Source organism: Mustelus asterias, chromosome 5 (genome assembly GCF_964213995.1).
Source record: "Mustelus asterias chromosome 5, sMusAst1.hap1.1, whole genome shotgun sequence".
Lineage (NCBI taxonomy): Eukaryota > Metazoa > Chordata > Chondrichthyes > Carcharhiniformes > Triakidae > Mustelus > Mustelus asterias.
In genome coordinates this window covers 39,919,851-39,946,554 of record NC_135805.1, presented here as the reverse complement: position 1 = coordinate 39,946,554, position 26,704 = coordinate 39,919,851, and the positions used below count along the sequence as shown (strand labels likewise).

Here is a 26,704-nt window from a genome sequence, read left to right as displayed (position 1 = left end):
GGTTATCTCAACAAACAGCTGTTGAAAAGCTAGAATAGATGTTTTTCAACTCTCACAGGCACAGGCAGCTTGTTTTTCAATTTTTTGGCTGGCCATTAGAATAACTTAACAGCTTGGGTTTTTCAACTCTCAGACAAAAAGGCAGGTTTTTTTTCAGTTTTTAAAGGGACGGTCATTTTAATAACCTGATAGTTCTACATACTTTACCCACCCTTCTGGAGTATTTACTACTCGAAAGATTCATAACTCCCATACTGCGGGTAAGACCCTTGCTGCCGCGTAATTCAGGTCTGTTTAAACTCAGCACTGAGTTCAAATGGCCCTGCTGAGTTAAGGGTTCACACGTGTGAGAGTTATGTCCTGTCCCTGTTTCCACACCGTCAACACCGCACCCTCCCACCACCCCACCGCAATCACCACCATCCCCCCCTCCCCCCCCCCCCCCCCCCCCCCGGCAAAAATGGTTTCTGCCAGATATGGGAGTTGAGCTTCCAGATCCAGAGTCTGTCCACCATTTTGGATTGGCTGTGGAATGTCCATGACTCTGTGAAAATCCAGGTCAGTGTCTTTGATTAGAAGTAAATTGATATCCTGTGGGTCTGCTCAACTAGTTTCAAAAGGAATTAAAAGAAATGGCCCTGGAAATATTGTATGCATTGGTGGTCAGCTTCCAAAATTCTATAGACTCTGGAGCAGTTGCTACAGATCGGTGAATGGGAAATGTAACCACACTATTTAAGAAAGGGAGGGAGAGAAAAAAGGGAGAATTACAGACCAGTTAACTTGACACTTAAGTGGGGACGATGTTAGAGGAAGTGGGGAGGACAGCCAGTATGAAAGTTGTGATAACAGGGCCTTGGTTAGACTATACCTGGAATATTGCGTGCACTTTTTATCTCCTTACCTAAGAAAACATATATTTGTAATAGAGGAAGTGCAGTGGAGGTTCATTAGGCTGATACCAGGGTTGGCAGGACTGTTCTATGAGGAGAGATGGGTTCAACTGCACCATATTCAGTAGAGTTTAGAAGGATGAGAGGAGATCTGATTGAAAGGATACAGGGGGAATGTTTTCCCTGGCTCAGGAATCTAGAACCAGGGGACACCGTCTCAGGATACGGGGTAGACATTTAGGACACAGATGAGGAAATACTTCTTCACTTAAAGAGTAATGAAGCAGTGGAACTCTCTATCACAGAAAGCCATGGAGGCAAAGTCACTGAATGGATTCAAGAAAGTGATAAATTTTTTCAGACTTTAGTGGCATCAAGGGGTATGGAGAAAAAGCAGGAATATGACATTGAGATCAAGAATCAGCCATGATCATATTGAATGGCGGGGCAGTTTCGAAGGGCTGAATGGCCTACTCTGCTCCTAAGTTTCTATGTTTAAAAGATTCTATAGCAGTATCCGAAGAGCATGAAGTTCTCTCATTGCCTTGGCCAACAGTTATCACTCAACCAACACCAGCATAACAGATAGATTGGTCATTTGTCTCATTGCTGATTGTTGGACCTTGTTCAAAATAAATTGGTTGTCATGTTTGCCTGCAAAACAATGACTGCACTTCGTAAAGTAATAAATCATCAAGAACACAAAGGGCACTCTAAAAATTTAAGTCCTACATCAGTTTAAAGTGTAAAAATACTTTAAGTAACGAAAGAGATTTGGGGTATAATTGTTACAAAGGACAACAGCATAAAAAGATCAACATAATACCATATATCTGGCATTTTTCAAAGAAACTCAAAAATCTTAATTGATTTTTATTGCTTTATATTCAATAGATTTTTTATATTTTGAGGAAAAAGGTGCAGCAAAACCTATTCTCAATACAAAAATGCATTTCCACTAATAAATATAACAAAAAAAATCCTTAAGCTATTTACTTTTGGGCTGTGAATGTAAATTAAAAAGAAGCAGCTGACAGTTACATATCTAACAAAAGGGAGCAATAGATTGAAAGTTATGCTCCAAGAACATGAGAGCCAAGTGGGGACTATTTCGGGGACAGGCCTGACTCCACTGTCAGGGTGCCCACCTAAGAGATCTTTCCAGAAGCACTAATTAAGGCAGGCCTTCTAAAGGAGACTGCAAGGGAACTAAGGCACTCTCCGAAGAGGAATCTGACTTACCTAGCAGAACAGAGATGACAATTATCAAGCCATCTCTATGGAGGCGAAAGGGTGGCCAGTATTTGCAGCTGTCCATAAGACATAGGAATAGAAGTAGGCTATTCAGCCCACTGAATCTGTCCCACCATTCAATGAGATCATGACTGATCTGCAATGATTATCCTCAACTCCATTTTCCCACCTTAGCCCCATCACTCTTGATTCCCTTTCTGATAAAAAATCTGCTCTCTCAGCCTTGAACATACTTAATGACCAAGCCTTTAAAGCCCTCTGTGGTAAACAATTCCACAGATTCACTACCCTCAGGAGAAGAAATTCCTCCGAATCTCTGACCTAAATGGGAGACCCCTCACTCTAAGATTTTGCCCGTAGGTCCTAGACTCTCCCACAAAGAAAACAACCTCTCAAACATCTGCCCTTCAGGCCCCTGAGAATCCTTGATGTCTCAATAAAGTTGCCTCTCATGAACTCCAATGAGTACAGGCCCAACCTAGTTAACCTCTCCTCATAAGAAAATCCCTCCATACTTGATCCCTCCATAGGATCAACCTAATGAACCTTCTCTGGACTACCTCCAATGCCAGTATATTTTTCCTTAGATAACGGGAGCAAAACTGCTCACAGTATTCCAGGTGTGGTCTAACTAGTGCCTTGTATAGTTTTAGCAAGCCTTTCTTACTTGCAGACTCCATTCCCTTTGAAATAAAAACTAACATTCCATTTGCCTTCTCTGCTACCTGCTGGACTTGCATTCTAGCTTTTTCTGATTTATGTACGAGAATCCCCAAATCCCTTTGTGCTGAAGTTTTCTGCAGTTTTTCTCCATTTAAATGAAGTTCCGCTCCTTTATTACCAACATGCATAACTTCACATTTTCCACATTTTTTTTGTTTATATCCAATTCAATCCGATCGAAGTCCAATTCAAAGTCTCAGCAACATTCCAGATTCAAGCTGACAAGACAGGCATTCCACTTCCTGTCTTGGGGTTGATCTACATGATCCAAGCCGATTGGAGCAGGCATTGCACCTTCTCCAAGGCTTGATCTCATTTGCATCTTAGCCAAAAGGCCTAGATGCCGCTTTAAAAAATTGCTTCAAATGAAGCCTCAACGTAACCTCATGACTTCAACCAAGTGCATGATGCCAAAACTACACTTGATCTTAGCCAAAAGGCTGAGAAGCGATATTCCATCTGCCATTTTCCCGATGACAGGTATTTCAACTACCTGACCTGTGAATCAGTCTGTTGCCTATCAAAGCTGCGTCTGTGTGAGGGTTAGTGTAGGTGGGTTAGTGGGCTCTGAAGAGTAGCCACCGGCAAGCTACCTCTGGACACCGTCTGGGCTTGACCTTCAATGCGGGGGCCTGTCCATTGCCGGGAAGATCCCTGCAGCAGACCCAGTCAGCCCACAAATGGGCAGTTCTTATTCAAAGTCCTTCAAGGGGCATAGTCCATGTAGTCGATGATCCGTCTCTGGGAAGATTGCCCAGAGGCAGGAATAAGTCAGGCTGCTGACCTGACACATAAATAGCTGACATTTCTCCCAGTTCCAACTATGAGCACACACCCTGAGGACTGGGAAGATTTAACCCAACAGCACCTCAGCTAAAGCGCAAAGCAAAGTTTCAGAAGTGGAATTAGTACCACAGAAAATATTAACAGGAAAAATAAGTTTTCATTCATTTTTAATATGATGAATTCTATATTATCTGTTTATTTTTGCTGAAGTGGATTTTCAAAACTCTGAAGTGCGACCAAGACGATGGTCAGAATGAAACTTTTGTCATGCACAGATAGGAGTTAGTGGTAACTTCTGTTTCCAAAGCGTTCTTTGCACCATTCTTTTTAGTGACACTGATCATTTCTGGTCTTTACTCCCAAGTTTCTACTGGAGCTAAGCCTCAGAGCATGAAGCAGAAATCAGCAGTTTGAATGGGAATGATCAAACTGCTCAGCAAAAAATAAAAACACTCTAAAACAGATGGCACCTCAGTACAATCTTTCCAAAAACGGTTATCTTTACCTCCTTATTATATGCAAGGACAGTTTCATTACACCTCAACTGTTGGGACGATAGGTTTAACTATACTCTAGTTGAGGACATTTTACTATTTTGTTAACTTTATGCACCTCTCAGGACTTAAAAAGTGCTTGGACAGTAAAATTGTCACATATCCTAAATATGTGTGCAATAATAAATACCAGACAGAATAGATGGCAGGGAAACAGTTTAAATTATTGATCGAATTTTTTCGCCCTCTGCTTTATCCATTTCTAATTAATTTTGTAATATTAATAAAAAATTCATGTTATGAATATGATTAAATATAACAATATATACAGAGCTGACTGTTTTTCCACTCAAGTCCATTTAGAACTGCTTTAATTCTCAATGTAAATTGTCGCTTGAACTCATAATTACACGATGTTATGGCCTCAGAATACTTCTGTCATCTTAAACATGTAAACTAGTGAAAAACTACAAAGTAAACTTTACCTGGTGTCCTTCCTTCAGTTGCTTCAGAACCTTCTCATAGCATACTTCCTCCATCTCATGCAGTTGCTGCATCTATTAAACATAAATATTATAGTTGAATAAAAGTGAAGTGGTCGAATAAATAATTTATTTTCAGGTCCGTTTCAAAGTTTTTTTTCTATTTTTTCTGCCACTCTGAGAAGACTTTCGTTAAAAATTGCCACTTTAGTCACTCTGAATATTTCCTCCCTTGTTTCCTGTTTTCATTGTAGAAGAAAGAGTTTTAGGAGTGCCTGGAAAGTAAAAGAACTGCCCTGAAAGCTGAGGGTTCATTTTAACCTAACCAATTTGGCCAGATGGCGTGCAGCACTTGTTTTAGCACGTGATTTTCCTCTCTGATGAAGTCAATGGGGAATAATGTTGTGCAGGGTGTTAAACAGGCATTCCACCTAATCCTGAGCCACCCAGTGAGTTAGTTACCCTTTAAAATGCATCGCGACTGTACAATCAGCAAATCCAGTCTGCAAAACTGGCTCAATGGTAACACTCTCACCTCAGAGAAGGTTAGGGTTTAAGCCTCAATCCAGAGCCTTGAGCACATAATTTAGACTGACATTTCACTCCAATTAAAAGAGTTCTGCATTGTCAGAGCTGTCTCTTCATGGAGTCATCCTTTTGCTTGGAAAACAACACATGTCTGTGCAAGTACGTCAACATTGACGAAGCCAACTGAAAGAAAGATTAGGAGCTTCCAGAATAGAGCTATCCCTATTGCAGAGGTTATACCCAATACTCCAAGAATCTAGTTAGAAAGCAAAACATAGTAACTAACCATAAAACAGAATGCATTCACAAGGACCAAAAATATTCAAAAATGATCTACTAAATTAGCAGAATTCTATCCTAAATTTCTCATCAGGTACATAACAAAAGCTGAATGAAACACAGATATTCATTCAAGACAATTGTAAATGATGGAACCAAAAAAAAAGATTGATGGAAGACTACCAAATGCAATGCTTGGATGTGTGAAAGGAACTGTAAGTGACAAAAGAAAAGACAGGTTGCATGTTAAAAATTGATTTTGAGTGTTTTCACAGTGTTATCCCATGAGAATTTGCTATTTCATGAATCTTATTGAAGATCTAAAAAAAAGCTGTCTGAAATAACAATGCCGCTGGCTTCCATTAATGAATTCCCTCACCAACAGTGAAAGGACGCAAAGGTTCATTCCGTGCCAGTAACAGGAATATCAAAATTCTACCTATTTATAACACAAATTCCTGGAAATGGCAACAAGTTTCTTCTAACTGTTGGATTTATTCATAATATGAAAATTTATTCATCTGCCAAATAATCTGAAGAACGGTGTTGGTGTATTTTTAAACTTAAATGCAATCAACTATGTATTCACAAAAAATATACTTAAATATAGCCTTTAGCAATTTTGAGATGTACTAACAAATATACAGGTTATGTATCAGAGAATACTTTTTTTTAAATTCATGGGCCATGGGCATCGCTGGCTGGCCAGCATTTACTGCCCATCTCCAATTGCCTGAGGGCAGTTGAGAGTCAACCACATTGCTGTGGCTCGAGAGTCATATGTAGGCCAGACCAGGTAAGGATGGCAGATTTCCTTCCCTAAAGAACATTAGTGAACCAGATGGGGTTTTCTGACAATCGACAATGGTTTCATGGTCATCAGTAGATTCTTAAGTCCAGATATTTTTTATTGAATTTAGGTTAACAAAACTGCAATTACTTATCCCTTAGCTAAATTTGTTTATGAAACACTATTCAGAATAGAACTTGGTAAAATTTCAAGAAAACCAAATGAACATTAAGCATTCAGAAATCAGAAGCCAAAAAGTCTTCAAAAAGTCTCAGTTGCAAAAGTACAAATTTGGATACACCAAGTTTCAAAAGCAATTTTTAAAAAATTTACCTTCAAAGCTACAATAATAAAAAAAGTTTAATGTACAAGAAAAAGTGAAGCCTCATAATTCATCAGAATAAATTTTAAAATGCATTTACGCTGAGCTGAATAATAGAAAACCAATGATTTTTTTAACCATGCAAGGGCAACTTCAACATTTTTCCGTTCTGTTCTCTAGCCTGGCCACTGCTAAACCGGCTCAGTACCAGGACAATTGGCTCTTTTGTGCCCGTGGCTAGAGTCATAACCAAACTGAATAATGGCGGGTGCTGTTGCTGTCATCACAGCAGCAGGCCAATTTTGCAGGAGCTACCCAGCCATCTTCAGCTGTTTGACAAATGACCTTCCTTCCATCTCTCAGTAAAAGAAGAGGGGTTATTTTACAAAACATTCAGTTCCAAACCCAAATTCATCCCATAATGAATCAGTCTATCCCAGCCTACAATAGGAATTTGGGCAACATCCAGGTTTAGGCCAGTCAGATACAGGTTATAATCATGTCCAAATAAATCATAGGCAACGATCATCTACAACAAGAAAGGTCCACAAGAACCACCTCACCCAATTTTCAGTTGCACCACATCATGTCCTGCATTATCAAACTCCCAGGTGCCATCATTAATCAAAAGCTTCCCTGGACCAGTCTAGCAAAAAGGGACAGGAATATGAGAACAGGGCAAGCACGTGAGGCAAGAGCTGGAATTCTCCGGCTGTTCATGCTCCACCGCCGCTGCCAGAGAGGATGAAGAATTTGGCGTTCAGCCAAATCTCCAGTCACTACAGCGGGATAGGAGAATCCCACTGGCTTGAACAGCCGGAGAATTCCACCCAAGGACTGCAGTTCCACATAGGATCAGAAATAAAATATCACACAGGAACAAACCATTCAGCCCAACCAATTAAAGCTGGTGTTTGTGTTCCAGACGAGCCTCTTTTCCTCAGCTAAACCTACCATTGTAAGCCTTTATTGTCTTCTCTATCTTTCCCTTAGATGAATCAAAACTATTGGTTTTAACCAATAGCTGCGAGGATGGTAGCGAGTTAAGAACTAGTAGCAGAAGTAGGCCATCTGGCCCCTCGAGCCTGCTCCGCCATTCAATAAGATCAGCTCCACTTACCCGCCCGCTCACCATAACCCTTAATTCCTTCATTGTTTAAAATTTATCTATCCTTGCCTTAAAAACATTCAATGAGGTAGCCTCAGCTGCTTCACTGGGCAGGGAATTCCACAGATTCACAACCCTTTATGTGAAGAAGTTCCTCCTCAACTCAGTCCTAAATCTGCTTCCCCTTATTTTGAGACTATGCCCCCTCGTTCTAGTTTCACCCGCCAGTGGAAACAACTTCTCTGCTTCTATCTTATCTATTCCCTTCGTAATCTTATATGTTTCTGTAAGATCTCCCCTCATTCTTCTGAATTCCAATGAGTATAGCCCCAGTCTACTCAGTCTTTCCTCATAAGCCAATCCTCTCAACTCTGGAATCAACCCAGTGAATCTCCTCTGCAGCCCCTCCAGTGCCAGTATATCCTTTCTCAAGTAAGGAGACCAAAACTGTACACAGTACTCCAGGTGTGGCTTCACCAGCACCTTATACAGCTGCAACATAATCTCACTGTTCTTAAACTCCATCCCTCTAGCAATGAAGGACAAAATTCCATTTGCCTTCTTAGTTACCTGCTGCACCTGCAAACCAACCCCTAGAGATTCCTGCACAAGGACACTCAGGTCCCTCTGCACAGCAGCATGCTGCAATTTTTTACCATTTAAGTAATAGTCCATTTTGCTGTTATTCCTACCAAAATGGATGACCTCACATTTACCAACATTGTACTCCATCTGCCAGACTCTCGCCCACTCACTTAGACGATCTATATCCCTTTGCAGACTTTCAGCATCCTCTGCACACTTTGCTCTTCCACCCATCTTAGTGTCATCTGCGAATTTTGACACACTACACTTGGTCCCCAACTCCAAATCATCTATGTAAATCGTAAACAATTGTGGTCCCAACACTGATCCCTGAGGCACACCACTAGTCACTGATCGCCAACCAGAAAAACACCCATTTACCCTCACTCTTTGCTTTCTGTTTGTTAACCAATCCTCTATCCATGCTAATACATTACCTGTAACACCGTGCACCTTTATCTTATGTAGCAGTCTTTGGTGCGGCACCTTGTCAAATGCCTTCTGAAAATCCAGATCACAAAAACCACAGGTTCCCCATTGTCCACTGCACATGTAATGTTCTCAAAGAATTCCACCAAATTAGTCAAACATGACCTGCCCTTCATGAACCCATGCTGCGTCTTACCAATGGGACAATTTATATCCGGATGTCTCGCTATTTCTTCCTTGATGATAGATTCAAGCATTTTCCCGACTACAGAAGTGAAGCTAACCGACCTATAGTTACCCGCCTTTTGTCTACCTCCTTTTTAAAAAAGTGGCGTTACATTTGCTGTTTTCCAATCTGCGGGAACCACCCCAGAGTCCAGCGAATTTTGGTAAATTACCACTAGTCCATTTGCTATTTCTCCCGCCATCTCTTTTAGCACCCTGGGATGCATTCCATCAGGACCAGGAGACTTGTCTACCTTTAGCCCCTTTAACTTGCCCAACACTACCTCTTTCGTGATAATGATAGTTTCTAGATTCTCATCTGCCACAGCCTTCCTGTCATCAATTTTTGGCATGTAATTTGTGTCTTCCACTGTGAAGACCGACACAAAATACCTGTTCAATGCCTCAGCCATTTTCTCATTTCCAGTTATTACATCCCCCTTCTCGTCCTCTAAAGGACCAATGTTTACTTTCGCCACTCTTTTTCGTTTTATATATTTGTAGAAACTTTTGCTATCCGTTTTTATATTCTGAGCTAGTTTACTCTCATAATCCATCCTTTTTATAAATATATAAAAAGGAATAGAGTGGCTAGAGTGAATGTTGGACCCTTGGAGGACGAGAGGGGGGAGTTAATAGTGGGAAATGAGGATATGGCTGAGTCTTTAAATAAGTTTTTTGTGTCGGTCTTCACGGTGGAGGACACAAATAGTTTGCCAAATATTAACGATAGAGGGTTGGCAGCAGGAGAAATACTTAATACAATTAATGTTACCAGAGAGGCAGTGCTGGGTAGACTAATGGGACTGAAGGTGGACAAGTCCCCGGGTCCGGATGGAATGCATCCCAGGGTATTGAAAGAAATGTCAGAGGTAATAGTGGATGCGTTAGTGATTATTTATCAAAACTCGTTGCATTCTGGGGTAGTGCCGGTTGATTGGAAAACGGCTAATGTTACGCCGCTGTTTAAAAAAGGAAGGAGACAAAAGGCGGGTAACTATAGGCCGGTCAGCTTAACATCTGTAGTAGGGAAAATGCTGGAATCCATTATTAAAGAGGAGATAGCAGGGCATCTGGATAGAAATGGTTCGATCAATCAGACGCAGCATGGATTCATGAGGGGAAAGTCATGCTTGACGAACATGTTGGATTTTTATGAAGATGTGACTAGGGCGGTTGATGGAGGAGAACCGGTGGATGCGGTGTTTTTGGATTTCCAAAAGGCGTTTGATAAGGTGCCCCATAAAAGGCTACTGAAGAAGATTAGGGCACACGGAGTTGGGGGTAGTGTGTTAAAGTGGATTGGGGACTGGCTGTCCGACAGGAAGCAAAGAGTCGGAATAAATGGGTGTTTTTCCGGTTGGAGGAAGGTAACTAGTGGCGTGCCGCAGGGATCGGTACTCGGGCCGCAACTGTTTACCATTTAGATAAATGATCTGGAGGAGGGGACGGAGTGTAGGGTAACGAAGTTTGCAGACGACACAAAGATAAGTGGAAAAGTGAATCGTGTGGAGGACGGAGAAGATCTGCAGAGAGATTTGGACAGGCTGAGTGAGTGGGCGAGGATATGGCAAATGGAGTATAACGTTGAGAAATGCGAGGTTATACACTTTGGAGGAAATAATAACAAATGGGATTACTATCTCAATGGAAACAAATTAAAACATGCTACCGTGCAAAGGGACCTGGGGGTCCTTGTGCATGAGACGCAAAAGCCCAGTCTGCAGGTACAACAGGTGATCAAGAAGGCAAATGGGATGTTGGCCTATATTGCGAAGGGCATAGAATATAAAAGCAGGGATGTCTTGATGCACCTGTACAGGGCATTGGTGAGGCCGCAGCTGGAATACTGTGTGCAGTATTGGTCCCCTTATATGAGGAAGGATATATTGGCATTGGAGGGAGTGCAGAGAAGGTTCACCAGGTTGATACCGGAGATGAGGGGTTTGGATTATGAGGAGAGGCTGAGGAGATTGGGTTTGTACTCGTTGGAGTTTAGAAGGATGAGGGGGGATCTTATGGAGACTTATAAGATAATGCGGGGGCTGGATAGGGTGGAGGCGGAGAGATTCTTTCCACTTAGTAAGGAAGTTAAAACTAGAGGACACAGTCTCAAAATAAAGGGGGGTCGGTTTAAGACAGAGTTGAGGAGGAACTTCTTCTCCCAGAGGGTGGTGAATCTCTGGAATTCTCTGCCCACTGAGGTGGTGGAGGCTACCTCGCTGAATATGTTTAAAGCGCGGATGGATGGATTCCTGATCAGTAAGGGAATTAAGGGTTATGGGGATCAGGCGGGTAAGTGGTACTGATCCACGTCAGATCAGCCATGATCTTATTGAATGGCGGGGCAGGCTCGAGGGGCTAGATGGCCTACTCCTGCTCCTATTTCTTATGTTCTTATGTCTTACCTTTCTTTATAGCTTTTTTCATGGCTTTCTGCTGACCTTTAAAGATTTCCCAATCTTCCAGGTTCCCACTAATCTTTGCCACTTTCTATGTTTCGTCTTCTCAACACTCTATGCGGAGACGTTTCTACTGAATTCCGAATTGGATTTCTTGGTGACTTTCTTGCATTGATGGCTGCTAGTTATGCTCTTCCCACAAGGGGAGATATTCCCCCTGTAACCATTCTTTCAAAATCTTTCAGAATTTGGTGTACCTCAGATTATTTTTAATGAAAAGAAAGCTAGCCTGTTAATCCTTTCCTGAAAAGTCTAAGTGTTTCTGGTATCATCCTTGTCAATTTTCTCTGCATTCTCACCAGTGCCTCTATCTCCTTGCTATAATATGGTGACCAGAACTGCATGCAGCAGTCAAAGTGTGGCCTAACCAAGGTTCAGCACAGGTTAAGCATAATTTCCCTATTTTTCAATTCTCCACGTTCAGGAATAAAGCCTTGTGCTTGGTTTGTTTTCTTTTATGGCTTTGGTAAACAACCATGCAGATTGATTTTACCAAACAGCTTTTGTCTCATGTTGTAATTTCTATGCAATTTGATGCAACTACAATAATAGGGAAGAGTCTGCATCCTCTGTGATGAATAGCATATCCTAACCTCTGAAGGAATGCTAATCACTCAGCTGAATACCAGGGGTGGGGCCTGGGTGGGATTGTGGTCGGTGCAGACTCGTTGGGCCGAGGGGCCTTTTTCTGCACTGTAGGGTTCTATGGATTCTATGATAATATAGAATCTTCATACTGCAGCTTACAGGAATATCAAAATAAATTTGTTCCAAGCTGGATGATGCAGCTCTAACATTCAAAGAACTCAAATTAACTGGTGATTTGATTAAAACTACCGAATTGAGCCATCCCCTCCACTAGCTGTACATTATAATTTTGACAGGTATGGTCTATATATGTACTGCAGCAACTCACTGAACTAATTTTTACAGCACCTCCAAGTCTCAACTAGGACCGGAACAGCAGCATCATAAGAATGCTAATGCCCCTCCAAGCCACACATCATCCTGATTAGGAATATATAATCACCATTGTTTCATTATTGTAGAGTCAAACTCCTCAATGTCCCTACCTAGGGCATGATCAACATGTGAGCTGCATCAGTTGAAGAAAAAAGCCCAGCATCAGTTTCTCCAGTCATCTAAAGATGAGCTATAAAGAACAAGTTCATAAAATGGCTTGTAACAATGCCATATGGCTTTTAACTCAGTGTTCCTTCACAAAACCCATAGTGAATAGTTACTTGTCTGCTGACTAAATACTTTTACTGTATCAACACTATTCTTCTCAAATGTTTGTAATCCTTTATCATTTTATTTCTTTTCAATTGAATTCTTGTGTTCTTATTGCTCAGTTTTACAGTTGTATAAAGCCTAATCAAGCAGCAACAAGACTGACTGAAGAGGGAGAAAAGCTAAAAAGAGCATTATGAAATGTTATTATTTACCACTTTACTACTGCATCTGCATTTTGTTTGGAGTAGTGGGGAGGGAGTGGAGGGGGGGGGGGGGTGCAAGAAAGAGAGAGCATTGGCAGTGGTACATAGAACTTAAAACACAGTGCGCACAGTACAGCACGGGAACAGGCCCTCTGGCCTACAATGTTGTGCTGAACAAGACACCAAATTAAACTAATCCCATCTGCCAGCCCTTGGTCCATATCCCTCCATTCCTTGCCTATTCATGTGTTTATCTAAAAGCCCCTTGGACGCTCTTATCATATCTGCCTGCACCACCACCCCTGGCACTGTGTTCCAGACACCTACAACTCTCTGTGTAAAACACATGCCTCTCACATCTCCTTTGAACTTTCCCCCTCTCACCTTGAGTACATGCCCGCTAGTACTAAACATGTCAAAAAGGGAAAAAGATTCTGTCAACCCTTTCTATACCTCTCATAATTTTATAGACTTCTATCAGGATCCCCTCAGCCTCTGCCACTCCAGAGAAAACAACCCTAGTTCGTCCAGCCTCTCCTTATAGCTCATACCTCCTAATCCAGGCAACATCCTGGTAAACCTCTTCTGCAACCTCTCCAAAGCCTCCACATCCTTCCTGTAATGTGGCGACCAGATTTGAACACAAATCTGTGCGGCTGAACCAAAGTTTTATAAAGCTGCAACTTGACATCCTGACTCTTATGAAGAAGCTGAAGATGAAGTGGACACAATACAACTTTTATTCTTGGCCTTACCACATCGATGTGTATTATGTGTAGGTTGAATTTGTGCTCAAATGGAGCCCAAATGGACATTGAGCCCGAAAGCTTTTATAAGACAACCATGCATGATAAGTGAAGCGATTCTGAGAAAACTAGTCAGGGTATAGTTCAGTTCTCCTGATGAGAGTATTAACATAAATTTCAGGCACTCTTTTCATTTTACACTGGGAAGTACCTGCAGGCGAACTGAATTTTTGCTTTCATGTTTAATTGAGGGTAGATCAACTGCAACTGAAATCAAAATTTGATTTTACTTGGGAAATCTGTATTAATATCTGCTGGCATCAATTTGAGTGAGCAATTTTGCCCTATTATCTGGTATTACAGTAGCCGACCGAAGCTCTCGGAATCGCCTAACTTCTGACATAACTTGATTTGTTTTATGTTTTTTCTCTTCAAGTGAAAAAACACAGATTCACTGTTGCAGCCCTTTTGTGCCAAAATGTGAAATGATTAATTTTGAAGAAAATAAAAAGGAAAGACAAATTTACTGATGGAATGTTGAAGTGCTGCAGGAACAGAGACACCTGAGCACGTGCACACCTAAGTCTTTGAAGTTGGCAGGAAAAGTTGAGAAGGCTGATAAAAAAGAATACATAAAGGCATTTTATAGGGAAGTATGTAAGCAAAGAAAGCTATAGTAAATTTTATAAAACAGCTTAAGCCTCAACTGGAGAATTGTGCCCAATTCCAGACACCACATCTTAGAAGTGATGTCAAGATCCTAGAGATTGTGGAGAGGAGATTTACCCAATGGTAGCAGGGATGTACATAGGAACACAGGAAATAGGAACAGACGTAGGCAAATGCCTACTTCAAGCCTGCTCCGCCATTCAATCAGATCATGGTTGATCTCTCCCTGGTCTCAAATCCATCTTTCTTCCTGTTCTCCGTATACCTTTAGCCTGTTTTTTAAATTAGAAATATATCTATCTCTTTCTTGAAATGATTTAATGTTTCAAATTCCATTGCACTACGGGGCAGCAAGTTCCACAAATTCACCACTCTCTGCGAGTAGTTCCCCCTCATCTCAGTTTTAGATCTACCACCTCTCAACCTATACCTACGAAAAACTTCAGTTATGTGGGGAGACGAGAAGCTGGGATATTTCTAAAGAGTAGAGAAGGTTAAAGGATGATTTGGTTGTGAAAGTCGTTAAAGATTTGGTAGAGTAAATAAGGAAAAACTGTTACTAGTGGAAGAAGAGTCAGCAACCAGAGGCTGCAGATTTAAGGTAACTGGCAAACACATCAAGTTGTTATAAAGTTAATTGATTAGTCACAAGTAAGGCTTACATTAACACAATGAAGTTACTGTGAAATTCCCCTGAACTCATTGCCTGAAAGGGTAGTGAAGACCGATTCAATAATAAATTTCAAGAGAGAATTTAGATCAATACTTGAAGTGGAAAAAGTTGAAGGGCAATGAAGAAAGTGCAGGGTGAGGGAGTAATTGGAAAGATCTTTCAAAAAGTCAGCGCAGGAATGATGAGCCACATGGCCTCCTTCTGTATCGTTCATTCTATGATATGAGCCTACTCTGCTGGTTGGCGCTTTACTGCACTCAAGGGCAATTAGGGATGGGCAACAAAAGCTGGCATTGCAAGTGACACTCACATCCCATGAAATAATAAAAAATCCTAGCCATCATAAGTCTGCTTCATTCACCCCTGCAATATTACCTCCCTCTAGTTTTATTTCACCAAAATGCTTTGCCTTGCCTAGATTCCAAAATCCTCCTCAGTAGCCCCTGTTTTTGTTCCCTCCAGGAATCCCATTTAAAACAAAATCTGTTCCTCAGCAAGTCCTACTCAACCATCAATCCCATTTTCAATTATATATTCTGATTCCTTGATTTGAAAATGCTCATTCTCATCTTCATAACAATCTATAGCCTTGCTCAAGTATACTGTGTAACCTCTATCAGACTTGCATTTCCTCATGTTTTTCAGTCCTCTGACTTGAGCCTTCTTTACATTCTGCCTTCCATTCCCAGTGGCAGATCTTTCAACTATATCAACCTTACTCCGTAGAACATGTTCCTTAAAACTATTCTTTCACTTCAACGTTCAAAAGCCTTCCTAAATGCCTATCTTTACAACCAACGTCACCTCACATTAGAAAGAATACAGGGATTGAAAAATAAAATGACTAAATGGATAAAACCATATTTTAAAATAAAGTGATGATGATAATAATACATAGAAAAACAACTCAACGTCATTTAGAGAGAAGCAAACAGATAAATGTAAAGATTCAGCCAATGAAGCAATATTAGGAAAAGCCATCAAAAGCTTGGTCAAGGTTTTTAAAGGAGAGTCTTAAAAGAGGAGAGGAGATGGAGGGTACAAAATGGTTTAGGCAAATGGTTGCAGAGATTGGGATAGTTGAAACCATGAAAAAATTCAAACATAAAAATTAGAATTTCAAGTTGGAGGTAGCAGCTAACACTCGTCAGTAAGGACAGGATCCGATGTGTGAATGGTGCAGGATTGGATATGGGTTACAGTGCCTGGGATGAGCTGAACATTATGAAGGCTGAAGGATATGTGGCTGTCAGGAGAGCATTGAAAAGGTCCTGGTGACAAAATGATTATTGAGGGTTTCAGAGGCAGATAGCCTGATCCAGGGAATAGACAGGCAACTTTATAGAAGTAGCTGGGTGCTCTTTGTCAATGAAAAGGATCTGGGGTTAAAAACTCAACTTCTGAATTGTATGCAGAGGGTTCAAGTAGTCCTCTTCAGCCAAGTCATTAATTAAAAAGTTTATGGAACAAGCAGCCAGAGTGTAGAGTTGGTACTGGAGGCCAAAGATGATGGTCTTGTTAATGTTTAACTGGAGGAAACTGTTGCTCATTCAAAACTGGCAGTAACACAAGCTTAAACACACAAATAGGAATCCTATTTGAAGTAATATATTTCATGAGTCAGAAATAACATGTGGGACTGCACCTGTAGTCTATCAAAATCTCTACACACAGCAGATGATAAACAAACACCGATGGGTAGGTTAATTGGATTTCCACTGCCAGATACAACAGGCTGTCATCCATAAGGGAAAAAAGACACTGGGAAATTGTTCAAGATATACGTGCCATACTTTCTTACTCCAACCATATAAATACAATTCTCATTGCAGGACACATGCCAAAGCATTTGAAAGTAGCAAGGGCATTCAGTTGATATAACAAAAATGATGAAGATATTCAGAAAGAAGAAATGCCAGAGTTAAATTCACAAAAAATAAAATCCCAATCAGCAACGAACTGAAGTACAATTTGAAATGAGATATTAACATTAGGATATTGCCTCTTTCACTTCTTTTGAGGTCACAATCAGTCATACTAAATCTATGAAAATAACATTTAAGAAAAAATTACGAGTCCACTATTTCCACCAGCCATTATTTTTATTGGCACCAGCATTCGCCTGCATACAGATAACCTGTTACTGCTTCAGGCTGACTGAGCTCCCTCTCATCGAAGGCACTAAGTACTAAATCTCTCAATGGTGAAGTGGGAATTTATCAGGCAACTTGACCTTGCACTTTGGAGAATTAACACTGATCCAAGTTGTTATCAATCGGGGACGGGGGGAATCATGGAGCTCTGTAGGGATGCATTTTTCCAGCACAGTTCAACTAGCACCAGCAGACTAATCAGTACACCATGTTTGGGACTAATCCTAGTTTATTGTTGGTCAGATGTTCAAGTGATGTCAATTGGCAATGATATAGCAACCATTGTGGCTGCTCTTAGGCTTCAGAGTAAAAGGCAGCTGGACTGGTAATTCTTTCTCTGGTATGGAGGGATTGTTTTATGAGGAAAGGTTAAACAGGTTGGGACTCTACTCATTGGAATTTAGAAGAATGAGAGGTGATCTCATTGAAACATTTAGGATTTTTAAGGGGCTTGACAGGGTAAATGCTAAGAGAATGTTTTGCCTTGTGGGACAGTTTAGGACCAGAGGGCATGGTCTCGGAATAAAGGGGTGCCAGTTTAAGACTGAGATGAGGAAAATTTATTTTCTCAAGAGGGTTGAGAGTCTTTGGAACTCCTTACCACAGAGAGCTTAGGGGGCAGAGTCTTGTTTATATTTAAGGCTGAGATAGATAGAATTTTGATCAGTAAGAGAATCAAGGGTTATGGGGGAAGGGCAGAAAAGTGGACATGTGGAATGTTGGATCAGCCATGACCCTATTGAATGGCGGAGCAGGCTCGAGGGGCTGAACAGCCTATTCCTGTTCCTATTGCTGATGGTCTTATTGTGAACCATTGTCTGTAGCTACTCTGATATCTATTCAATTGTTATTTCAAAAGCCAGAACAAACTCTTCAGTCATCAGGGTTTGCATGACCAGTCGAGAAGGTGTTGCCCTAACTTTTCAGCTGGTGGGCAAGGCAGCATCTGACTGTAAAGTCCCAGCCACTGTTTTACAAACTTTTTGTGCTCTCCTGACAATAGTGAGAACACTTCCTTTGGGAGCTTCATTAAACCTCACACCTTTACAAAACATTTAATTATGACCTAATCGTTCCATTTTTGGATTGGCATTTACATATTGCTTACCTTTCTGAAATGCCTTTTAGCATCTTTAATATAAAAAAAAGTACTTATGTAGTTCTGATGTCCCTTAATTCCCAGGTTCACTAATTCTAAATAAGTCCGTTCTTATTTGAAAGAATAAAAGGTTTGTGCGAAATTCATGAAAGCGAACAGCCAGAAACATCCTCTGACCATTACTTCATTTGCAAAGAAAACTGCCATTTACCTTGTTTGATGCTTTAACTCCTATGAAAGTCTGTTTGAGAGGCACAGGCCGAAAACGTCCATCAAAGAAAAAAAGTCCAATAAATGGATTTACATGGAGGAACATGGCTACATCAAGGAAGTTAGGCAGGGTGGCTGATAAACCCAGAATTCTGATCATACTTTGGGTGGACTCAACCTGCAAGAAAGAAACAAAAGAAAAAACATTTTTTTTCGAATCACTGTAGCTGATGCCAATTGCTGATGTAACAGCTTTATTCAGGACAACTTTTAGTTAAGCTTCATATAATTTACAGAGCTTCTTTCCCCAAAATAAGTACTACTGCATTCATATACTACATCATTCTTTCCCCAAAATAAGTACTACTGCATTCATATGCAGTCTACGCAACCACCTGCAAATTAATATGTTATTGTTGCACCAAAAGTGGGGAGAAATCACATGGTGTATATGATAATGCAACGTATGCCACTTGATCATGGATCTGTAACCAAAAAGGCTTTCAAAATACCTTTTCACAAAAGCTCTGTTTCAACACCAGCAACTGTACTAGCCATATAAATACTGTGGGTACCAGAGCAGGTCAAAGGCTAGAAATCCTGCAGCAAGTACTCACCTCCAGACTCCCCAAAGCCTGTCCACCATCTACAAAGCACAAGACAGGAGTGTAATGGAATGCTCTCCACTTGCCTGGATGAGTGCAGCTCCAACAGCACGCAAGAAGCTTGACACCACACAGGACAAAGCAGTCCACTTGATTGCTACCCATTCCACAAATATTCAATCCCTCCAACACTGATCAACAGTGTTAGCAGTGTATACAAGATGCACTGCAGGAACTCACAATGTTCCTAAAGAAGCACCTTCCAAACCCATGACCATTACCACCTAGAAGAACAAGAGCAACAGTTATGTGGGAACACCACCACCTGGAGATTACCCTCCAAGTCACTTGCCATCTTGGCTTGTAAATATATTGATGTTCCTTTACTGTTGCTGGGTCAAAATCCTGAAATTCCCTCCCTAACAGTACTGTGAATGTACCTACACCTCAAGGACTGCAACAGTTCATGAAGGCAGCTTACCACTACCTTCTCAAGGGCAATTAGGAATTGGCAATAAATCCTCACCTAGTCAGCAACGTCTACAAATGAATAAAAAATATATACAATCACGAATAAAAATTCAGAAACTGAGACATGTATTTTATAGAGATATCTAGCGTCAAGTACCCTTTACTTGAACTGTGAAAGGTTGTTTGGGGTAGGCAGGTTGAGGCTACAATCAGATCAGCCATGAGCTTATTGAATGGCAGAGAAGGTTCAAAGGGAGTAGTGGCCCACTGTTGTTCCTAATTAGTATGTATATCTTAAATAAAGAACAATCTGGCCAAAGAGTGCAGTCAAATCCCTCTGAAAAGAAGGAAAATTCTTGAAACTGTTCAGGGTTGAAGAGCTCACGTACAAGATTGCCTGAGTGATCAGAAGAGTTGATTTATTTATCAGAGAAGCGTCTTTTAACATCACCCACAAAGCCACTAATGCATTAAGAACATCAAACACAACTAATCAATTTGTGCTTCAATAACAGTTACAAATCAAGCTCTAAAACATTAACTGCATTTACTTTGAAGACATGAAAATATATTGCACTTTGACTACCGTGTGGAAGTAGGACACACGGACAATCAAATTTCTAAACACATAAAACTGAGGCTGAAAACTTTTTCTTGTAATTAGAAACGGTTTGGAAAAGGTTTACCTGCAATAGGCGGGTTTTTAAAAATTCATTTACGGCAAGGCACAGTATTTATTGCCCATCCTTAATTGCCCTCAAGAAGTGGTGGTAAGTTGACTGCTTGATCCACTGCAGTCTCTGCGGAGTAGGTAAACGCACAATGCAGTTAGGGAGGGAATTCCAGGATTTTGACCCAGTGACCGTGAAATAGTAGCGACATATTTCTAAGTCAGGATGGTGAGTGAATTGGAGGGGAATTTCCAAATGGTGATGTTCCAATGTTCTGCCCACATTCATCAGGACAGAAACAGAAATAACATTTCAAGTCTTAGACTCAAGAGTCTATGATACAAAACGTTAACTCTGTTTCTCTCTTGATAGATGCTGGCAGATCTACTGAGTTTTCAAGCACCCTCTGTTCTTGTTTTAGATTCCAGCATCTGCAGTATTTTGCTTACATTATTGTGTACATTGTTATTGGAACCATTTAGATTCCATTCTGAAGTACATGCTAGTCAATTTTCTGATGTATTGCAAACCTCGGAGGTTTTCTAAAAAAACCTGCATGTGGATTAAAGAGTCCTATTTTATTTCTTTCTGTCTGCATAGCATACTATGAGAAAATATTAAAATAAAGTTACTGCACTGAAGTAGATGATATATTCATGCTCCATTTTTCAAAATAATTACTTTCCATATGTACTGTTAGGTCATTGATCAGTAACAACATTTGAAATCCTCATTTCAAAAGCCATTCTGAGAGATCCTATAGAATTCACAAATGTTGAAAATACAAGACATAAGTATTGCTGAAAAAGAGAGATATTTTGTCAAAGCTTTCCATCTTGCATTTACCCAGGACACTTTGCAAGGGGAAAACAATTGTATGAGAAGAAAATGCTGATTGGTTGGTAAGTGCATCAGTATTCACAAAGGAGGGGGGACATATTGACTGGTAGTGTCTCAGACAGATGTGTTGACCCGTTAGAAAAAATCTCAATTACAAGGGAGGAAGTGTCAGGTTTTTTAGGAAACATTAAGACAGACAAATCCGCAGGGCCGGATGGCATCTATCCTAGACTCCTCAGGGAGGCGAGAGATGCAATTGCTGGGCCTCTAACAGAAATCTTTGTCTCTTCACTGGACACAGATGAGGTCCCAGAGGACTGGAGGATAGCAAATGTGGTCCCATTATTTCAGAAGGGTAGCAAGGATGACCCGGGTAATTATAGGCTGGTGAGCTTGACGTCCGTGGTAGGGAAGTTGTTGGAGAAGATTCTGTCTAACTGTCTAAATGCTTTCTAAAAGACAAAATTGTACCCGCCTCAACTACTACATCTGACAGCTTGTTCCAGACACTCATCACCCTGTGTGTGAAACAATTGCCCCTCTGGACACTTTTGTATCTCTCCCCTCTTACCTTAAACCTATGCCCTCTAGTTTTAGACGCCCCTACCTTTGGGAAAATACATTGACTATCTAGCTGATCTGTGCCCCTCATTATTTTATAGACCTGTATAAGATCACCCCTCAGCCTCCTACGCTCCAGAGAAAAAAGTCCCAGTCTAGCCAGCCTCTCCTTATAAATCAATCCATCACGTCCTGGTAGCATTCTAGTAAATCTTTTCTGCACTCTTTCTAGTTTAATAATATCCTGTCTATAATAGGGTGACCAGAATTGCACACAGTATTCCAAGTGGGGCCTGACCAATGTCTTGTACAACTTCAACAAGACATTCCAACTCCTGTATTCAATGTTCTGACAGATGAAACCAAGCATGCCGAATGCCTTCTTCACCACTCTGTCCACCTGTGACTCCACTTTCAAGGAGTTATGAATATGTACCCCGAGATCTCTTTGTTCTGTAACTCTCCCCAACGCCCTACCATTAACTGAGTAAGTCCTGCGCTGGTTCAATCTACCAAAATGCATCACCTCGCATTTGTCTGAATTAAACTCCATCTGCCATTCGTCAGCCCACTGGCCCATTTACAAAGAACAAAGAACAATACAGCACAGGAATAGGCCCTTCGGCCCTCCAAGCCCGCGCCACTCCCTGGTCCAAACTAGACCATTCTTTTGTATCCCTCCATTCCCACTCCATTCATGTGGCTATCTAGATAAGTCTTAAACGTTCCCAGTGTGTCCACCTCCACCACCTTGCCCAGCAGCGCATTCCAGGCCCCCACCACCCTCTGTGTAAAATACGTCCTTCTGATATCCGTGTTAAACCTCCCCCCACTCACCTTGAACATATGACCCCTCGTGAACGTCACCACCGACCTGGGGAAAAGCTTCCCACCGTTCACCCTATCTATGCCTTTCATAATTTTATACACCTCTATTAGGTCACCCCTCATCCTCCGTCTTTCCAATCTCTCCTCAGAACTAAGCCCTTCCATACCAGGCAACATCCTGGTAAACCTCCTCTGCACTCTCTCTGAAGCCTCCACGTCCTTCTGGTAGTGTGGCAACCAGAACTGGGCGCAGTATTCCAAATGCGGCCGAACCAACGTTCTATACAACTGCAACATCAGACCCCAACTTTTATACTCTATGCCCCGTCCTATAAAGGCAAGCATGCCATATGCCTTATTCACCACCTTCTCCACCTGTGACGTCACCTTCAAGGATCTGTGGACTTGCACACCCAGGTCCCTCTGCGTATCTACACCCTTTATGGTTCTGCCATTTATCGTGTAGCTCCCCACTACGTTAGTTCTACCAAAATGCATCACTTCGCATTTATCTGGATTGAACTCCATCTGCCATTTCTTTGCCCAAATTTCCAGCCTATCTATATCCTTCTGTAGTCTCTGACAACGTTCCTCACTATCTGCAAGTCCAGCCATTTTCGTGTCGTCCGCAAACATACTGATCACCCCAGTTACACCTTCTTCCAGATCGTTTATATAAATCACAAACAGCAGAGGTCCCAATACAGAGCCCTGCGGAACACCACTAGTCACAGGCATCCAGCCGGAAAAAGACCCTTCCACTACCACCCTCTGTCTTCTGTGACCAAGCCACCTCCCCACCCATCTAGCCACCTCCCCCCTTATCCCATGAGATCCAACCTTTTGCACCAACCTACCATGAGGGACTTTGTCAAATGCTTTACTAAAGTCCATATAGACGACATCCATGGCCCTTCCCTTGTCAACCATTCTAGTCACTTCTTCAAAAAACTCCACCAGGTTAGTGAGGCATGACCTCCCTAACTAACTCCCTAATTGATCAAGATCCCGTTGCAATTGGAGATAACTTTCATCATTGTCCACTATACCACCAATCTTGGTGTCATCTGCAAACTTACTAACCATGCCTCCTATATTCTCATCCAAATCATTAATAACAGTGGACCGAGCACTGATCTCTGAGGCACACCACTGGTCACAGGCCTCCAGCTTGAAAAACAACTCTCTACAACCACAGCAATGTGGTTGACTCTCAACTGCCCTCTGAACAAGGGCAATTGGGGATGGGCAATAAATGCTGGCCAGCCAGCGACACCCCATGTCCCTTGAATGTATAAAAAAAATCTAATAATGCACAACTTTATACAGTCACCTTATACTAGTCATATTCTCATAATTCTTTTTTAGAATAGAGATCCTTGGCTAACCAACTTATCTGTTATCTATATAATTGTAATGTTTTACTTGTTATAGGCATGGAGTTTCTGCTGAGCGCACAATGAACAAAATGTCCCAGAAGGCACTATTGGTTTTGCCAAGGTGCTGTTGTCCTCAAGTTTCCGTGCAAACCCATTAACTTAAGTCAGAACATAAAATCTCCCATGAACAAGTCAAATCAATCAGAGTATCATAATTGATTTCTGACTGAAATACAACATTCTCCACCAAGAGGGGGGTGTGGCATTGCCAGCAAATGTACCCACTCTTCAACTGTTCGATTTAATCCGGTCAATCTTATTTTGAAATTGTTTTCAATTAACACCTTTGATCTATCCTTGATACACACAATCTAACAGTCAATTGAAGATGCATAGGGTCTGCCTGTTCTGTTGTAATTGATTAAATATAGACTAATGCAAACTGATTTTAAACTAATTATAGTAGCAGCAGGAAAAGCATAACAAGATCAAGCTTTAACTGACCACTGGCCAATGCAGGTAGAGGTGATTAGCACTGGATTCATGTGATCATGGCTACCTGTGCACCTTCGAGTTGCGTGCAATATTATAAACACCTCAGAACAGGGCAATCAGTCGAAACCTCTGTGACAACCTGGCCAGTTTTGAGACAGGATTAGAGTTATTCCAGTGCAAAAGTAGTCATTTCTTAAAACTCACAGGGAGGTTGAGGGGGAACTGTCGTTTCCTTCAGCCTACCAGCAGGACAGTGCAAATCATCCAGCAATTTTGTGACTCAAAGGATATCTCATCCTCACTACAAAGTTACAAATCACTCATTAATAATGACATTAGCATCAAGCTCACCATTATTTTAATAGCAAATTCTGCTTCCAATTTTATTCAACATGCTAAACAAAGACTCAAGACTAGTGCAGATTATGCAGCACTTATAAGGAAAAAAAGACATGGTTTTTGTTGTTGTGCCATCATTAAAATATTGTGTTGAGCATTTAGAGGGCAAAAGCAAATGCGAAGATAACTTGATATATGTTAAGGATCATAATTAAATAAGATGCTGGAAGCTTCAATCTACTTGTTTGCATCTGCAAATTCATAAAATGCACAGAAGAAGCAACCCAAGCTGAACAGTGTGCAGTGGAAATGTCATTTGACGCAGGAGAAAGGGTTGCCTCACATTTCATCGGACCTTCAACCATGCCTGATTCAAAAAACACTAACTTCCCTCAATTGTAAGAAAAATTATGAGATAGAGAGAAATACTATTTATCATGAGTGATTCTGTTCTCCAAAGAGTATAACAAAAATACAGTTTTGGGGCAACGTCAGAAGCAGGGTGATACAGGCTACTTCAATATAGTGAGGTGATACAAGTAGCAGCATTTAAAAGATTAATAAGTTGGTACTCTCTCGGTAATTCCACCATCTCTAAATCATCATTTAGTCCTGGATGAACATACATATTGGGAATACCTAACCTTTGTCTTTGATCCCCATTACAAACACAATTTCCTTGCTACTAGTTCCATCCCTCTCTAAGACATGCCTGAAGCTGAACCAGATTGTTAGCAGTCTTGGTGTCATATTTAACCCCAAGATGAACTCCCAACCAATTATCTGTCCCATCACTAAGATTGCCGATTACCACCTCTGCAATACTGCCGCAAAACACCTCATCCATGTCTTTATTACTTCTAGATTCCAGAATGACCAGAACGGTCCTGACAAGCCTTCCACACTCTTTAAGTCTGTCAACTAAACTCATCCAAAACTTTGCTGCCCTTGTGTATAATTGCAACAAGTCCCATTCGCCCATCACCCCTGTGCTAGCTAACCTACACCAGCTCTCAGCTAGGCTACAGCTTGATTTTAAAATTCCCATCCTTATTTTCAAATCCATCCATGGCCTTGCCTCCTCCCTATCGCTATAATCTCTGTAGGCCCTACAACCCACTCAACTAGCTGCACTCCTCTAAATCTGGCCTCTGAGCATCTGCAATTTGAATCACTCCACCATTGATGGCTGTGCCTTCAGATATCATGACCCTAAGCTTTGGAATTCCTCTCCTAAACATCTCTGCCACTCTACCTCTCTTTCATCCTTTAAGACGCTCCTTAAAACCTATCGCTTTGATCAATTCTTTGTTTGTTTGTTTGGCTGCTTCGTATCTTTGCAATATTGTTTTTTCCCTTTGCGAAGAAGTGTTGGAAGTATAAGCAGACAGATTATCAACTGTTTTGAACTGCATCATGAACCCTCCTTCCCTGGCCAACAAGTGCTGGAGTAGGAGTTGAACACAGATCTTTTGGTTCAGAGAAAGGAGCACTACCTGCTAAGACACAAGATCTCCAAAACTCTTTTGGTCATTGACCCTAATATCTCCTTATTGGACATTGTGTTAAATTCTGCTCCATCATGCTCCTGTTAAGTGCCTTGGGATATTATGCTCAAGGTATGATATCAATACAAATTATGTTTTTGTTGCAAGTCCAAAGACTTTGCAGGAACATGGCTATGTTGTGTTCACAATGCCTTTTGACTAATCTTGTACCAAGTTTCTTGCGGATAGCGATGAACATTGTCGGACAATACAGCAGAGTATAGATAGGCTGGAAAATTGGGCGGAGAAATGGCAGGTGGAATTTAATCCAGATAAATGCAAAGTGATGCAATTTGGAAGAAATAATGTAGGGGGGAGTTATACAATAAATGGCAGAGCCATCAAGAGTATAGAAACACAGAGGGACCGAGGTGTGCAAGTCCACAAATCCTTGAAGGTGGCAGCACAGGTGGCGAAGGTGGTGAAGAAGGCATATGGTATGCTTGCCTTTATAGGACGGGGTATAGAGTATAAAAGCTGGAGTCTGATGTTGCAGCTGTATAGAACGCTGGTTAGGCCACATTTGGAGTACTGCGTCCAGTTCTGGTCGCCGCACTACCAGAAGGACGTGGAGGCGTTAGAGAGAGTGCAGAGAAGGTTTACCAGGATGTTGCCTGGT

General features: G+C 41.2%; 1 protein-coding gene and 1 non-coding gene across 2 annotated transcripts in view; both read right to left on the bottom strand.

Moving 5' to 3' along the window:
- The window catches only part of ascc3 (activating signal cointegrator 1 complex subunit 3), a 562,510-nt gene that overhangs the window by 387,600 nt on the left and 148,206 nt on the right, over positions 1-26,704 (bottom strand). Inside the window, exons 12-13 of the mRNA XM_078212424.1 lie at positions 18,351-18,527; positions 4,636-4,707 (exon numbers count right to left, since the gene is read on the bottom strand). Of these exons, the coding sequence (XP_078068550.1) occupies positions 4,636-4,707; positions 18,351-18,527 (249 nt within the window). The remainder of the gene's footprint in view (positions 1-4,635; positions 4,708-18,350; positions 18,528-26,704) is intronic.
- Positions 3,133-3,322, bottom strand: LOC144494506 (U2 spliceosomal RNA). Its single transcript, XR_013498076.1, has one exon. It is a non-coding gene; the product is annotated as a U2 spliceosomal RNA (small nuclear RNA).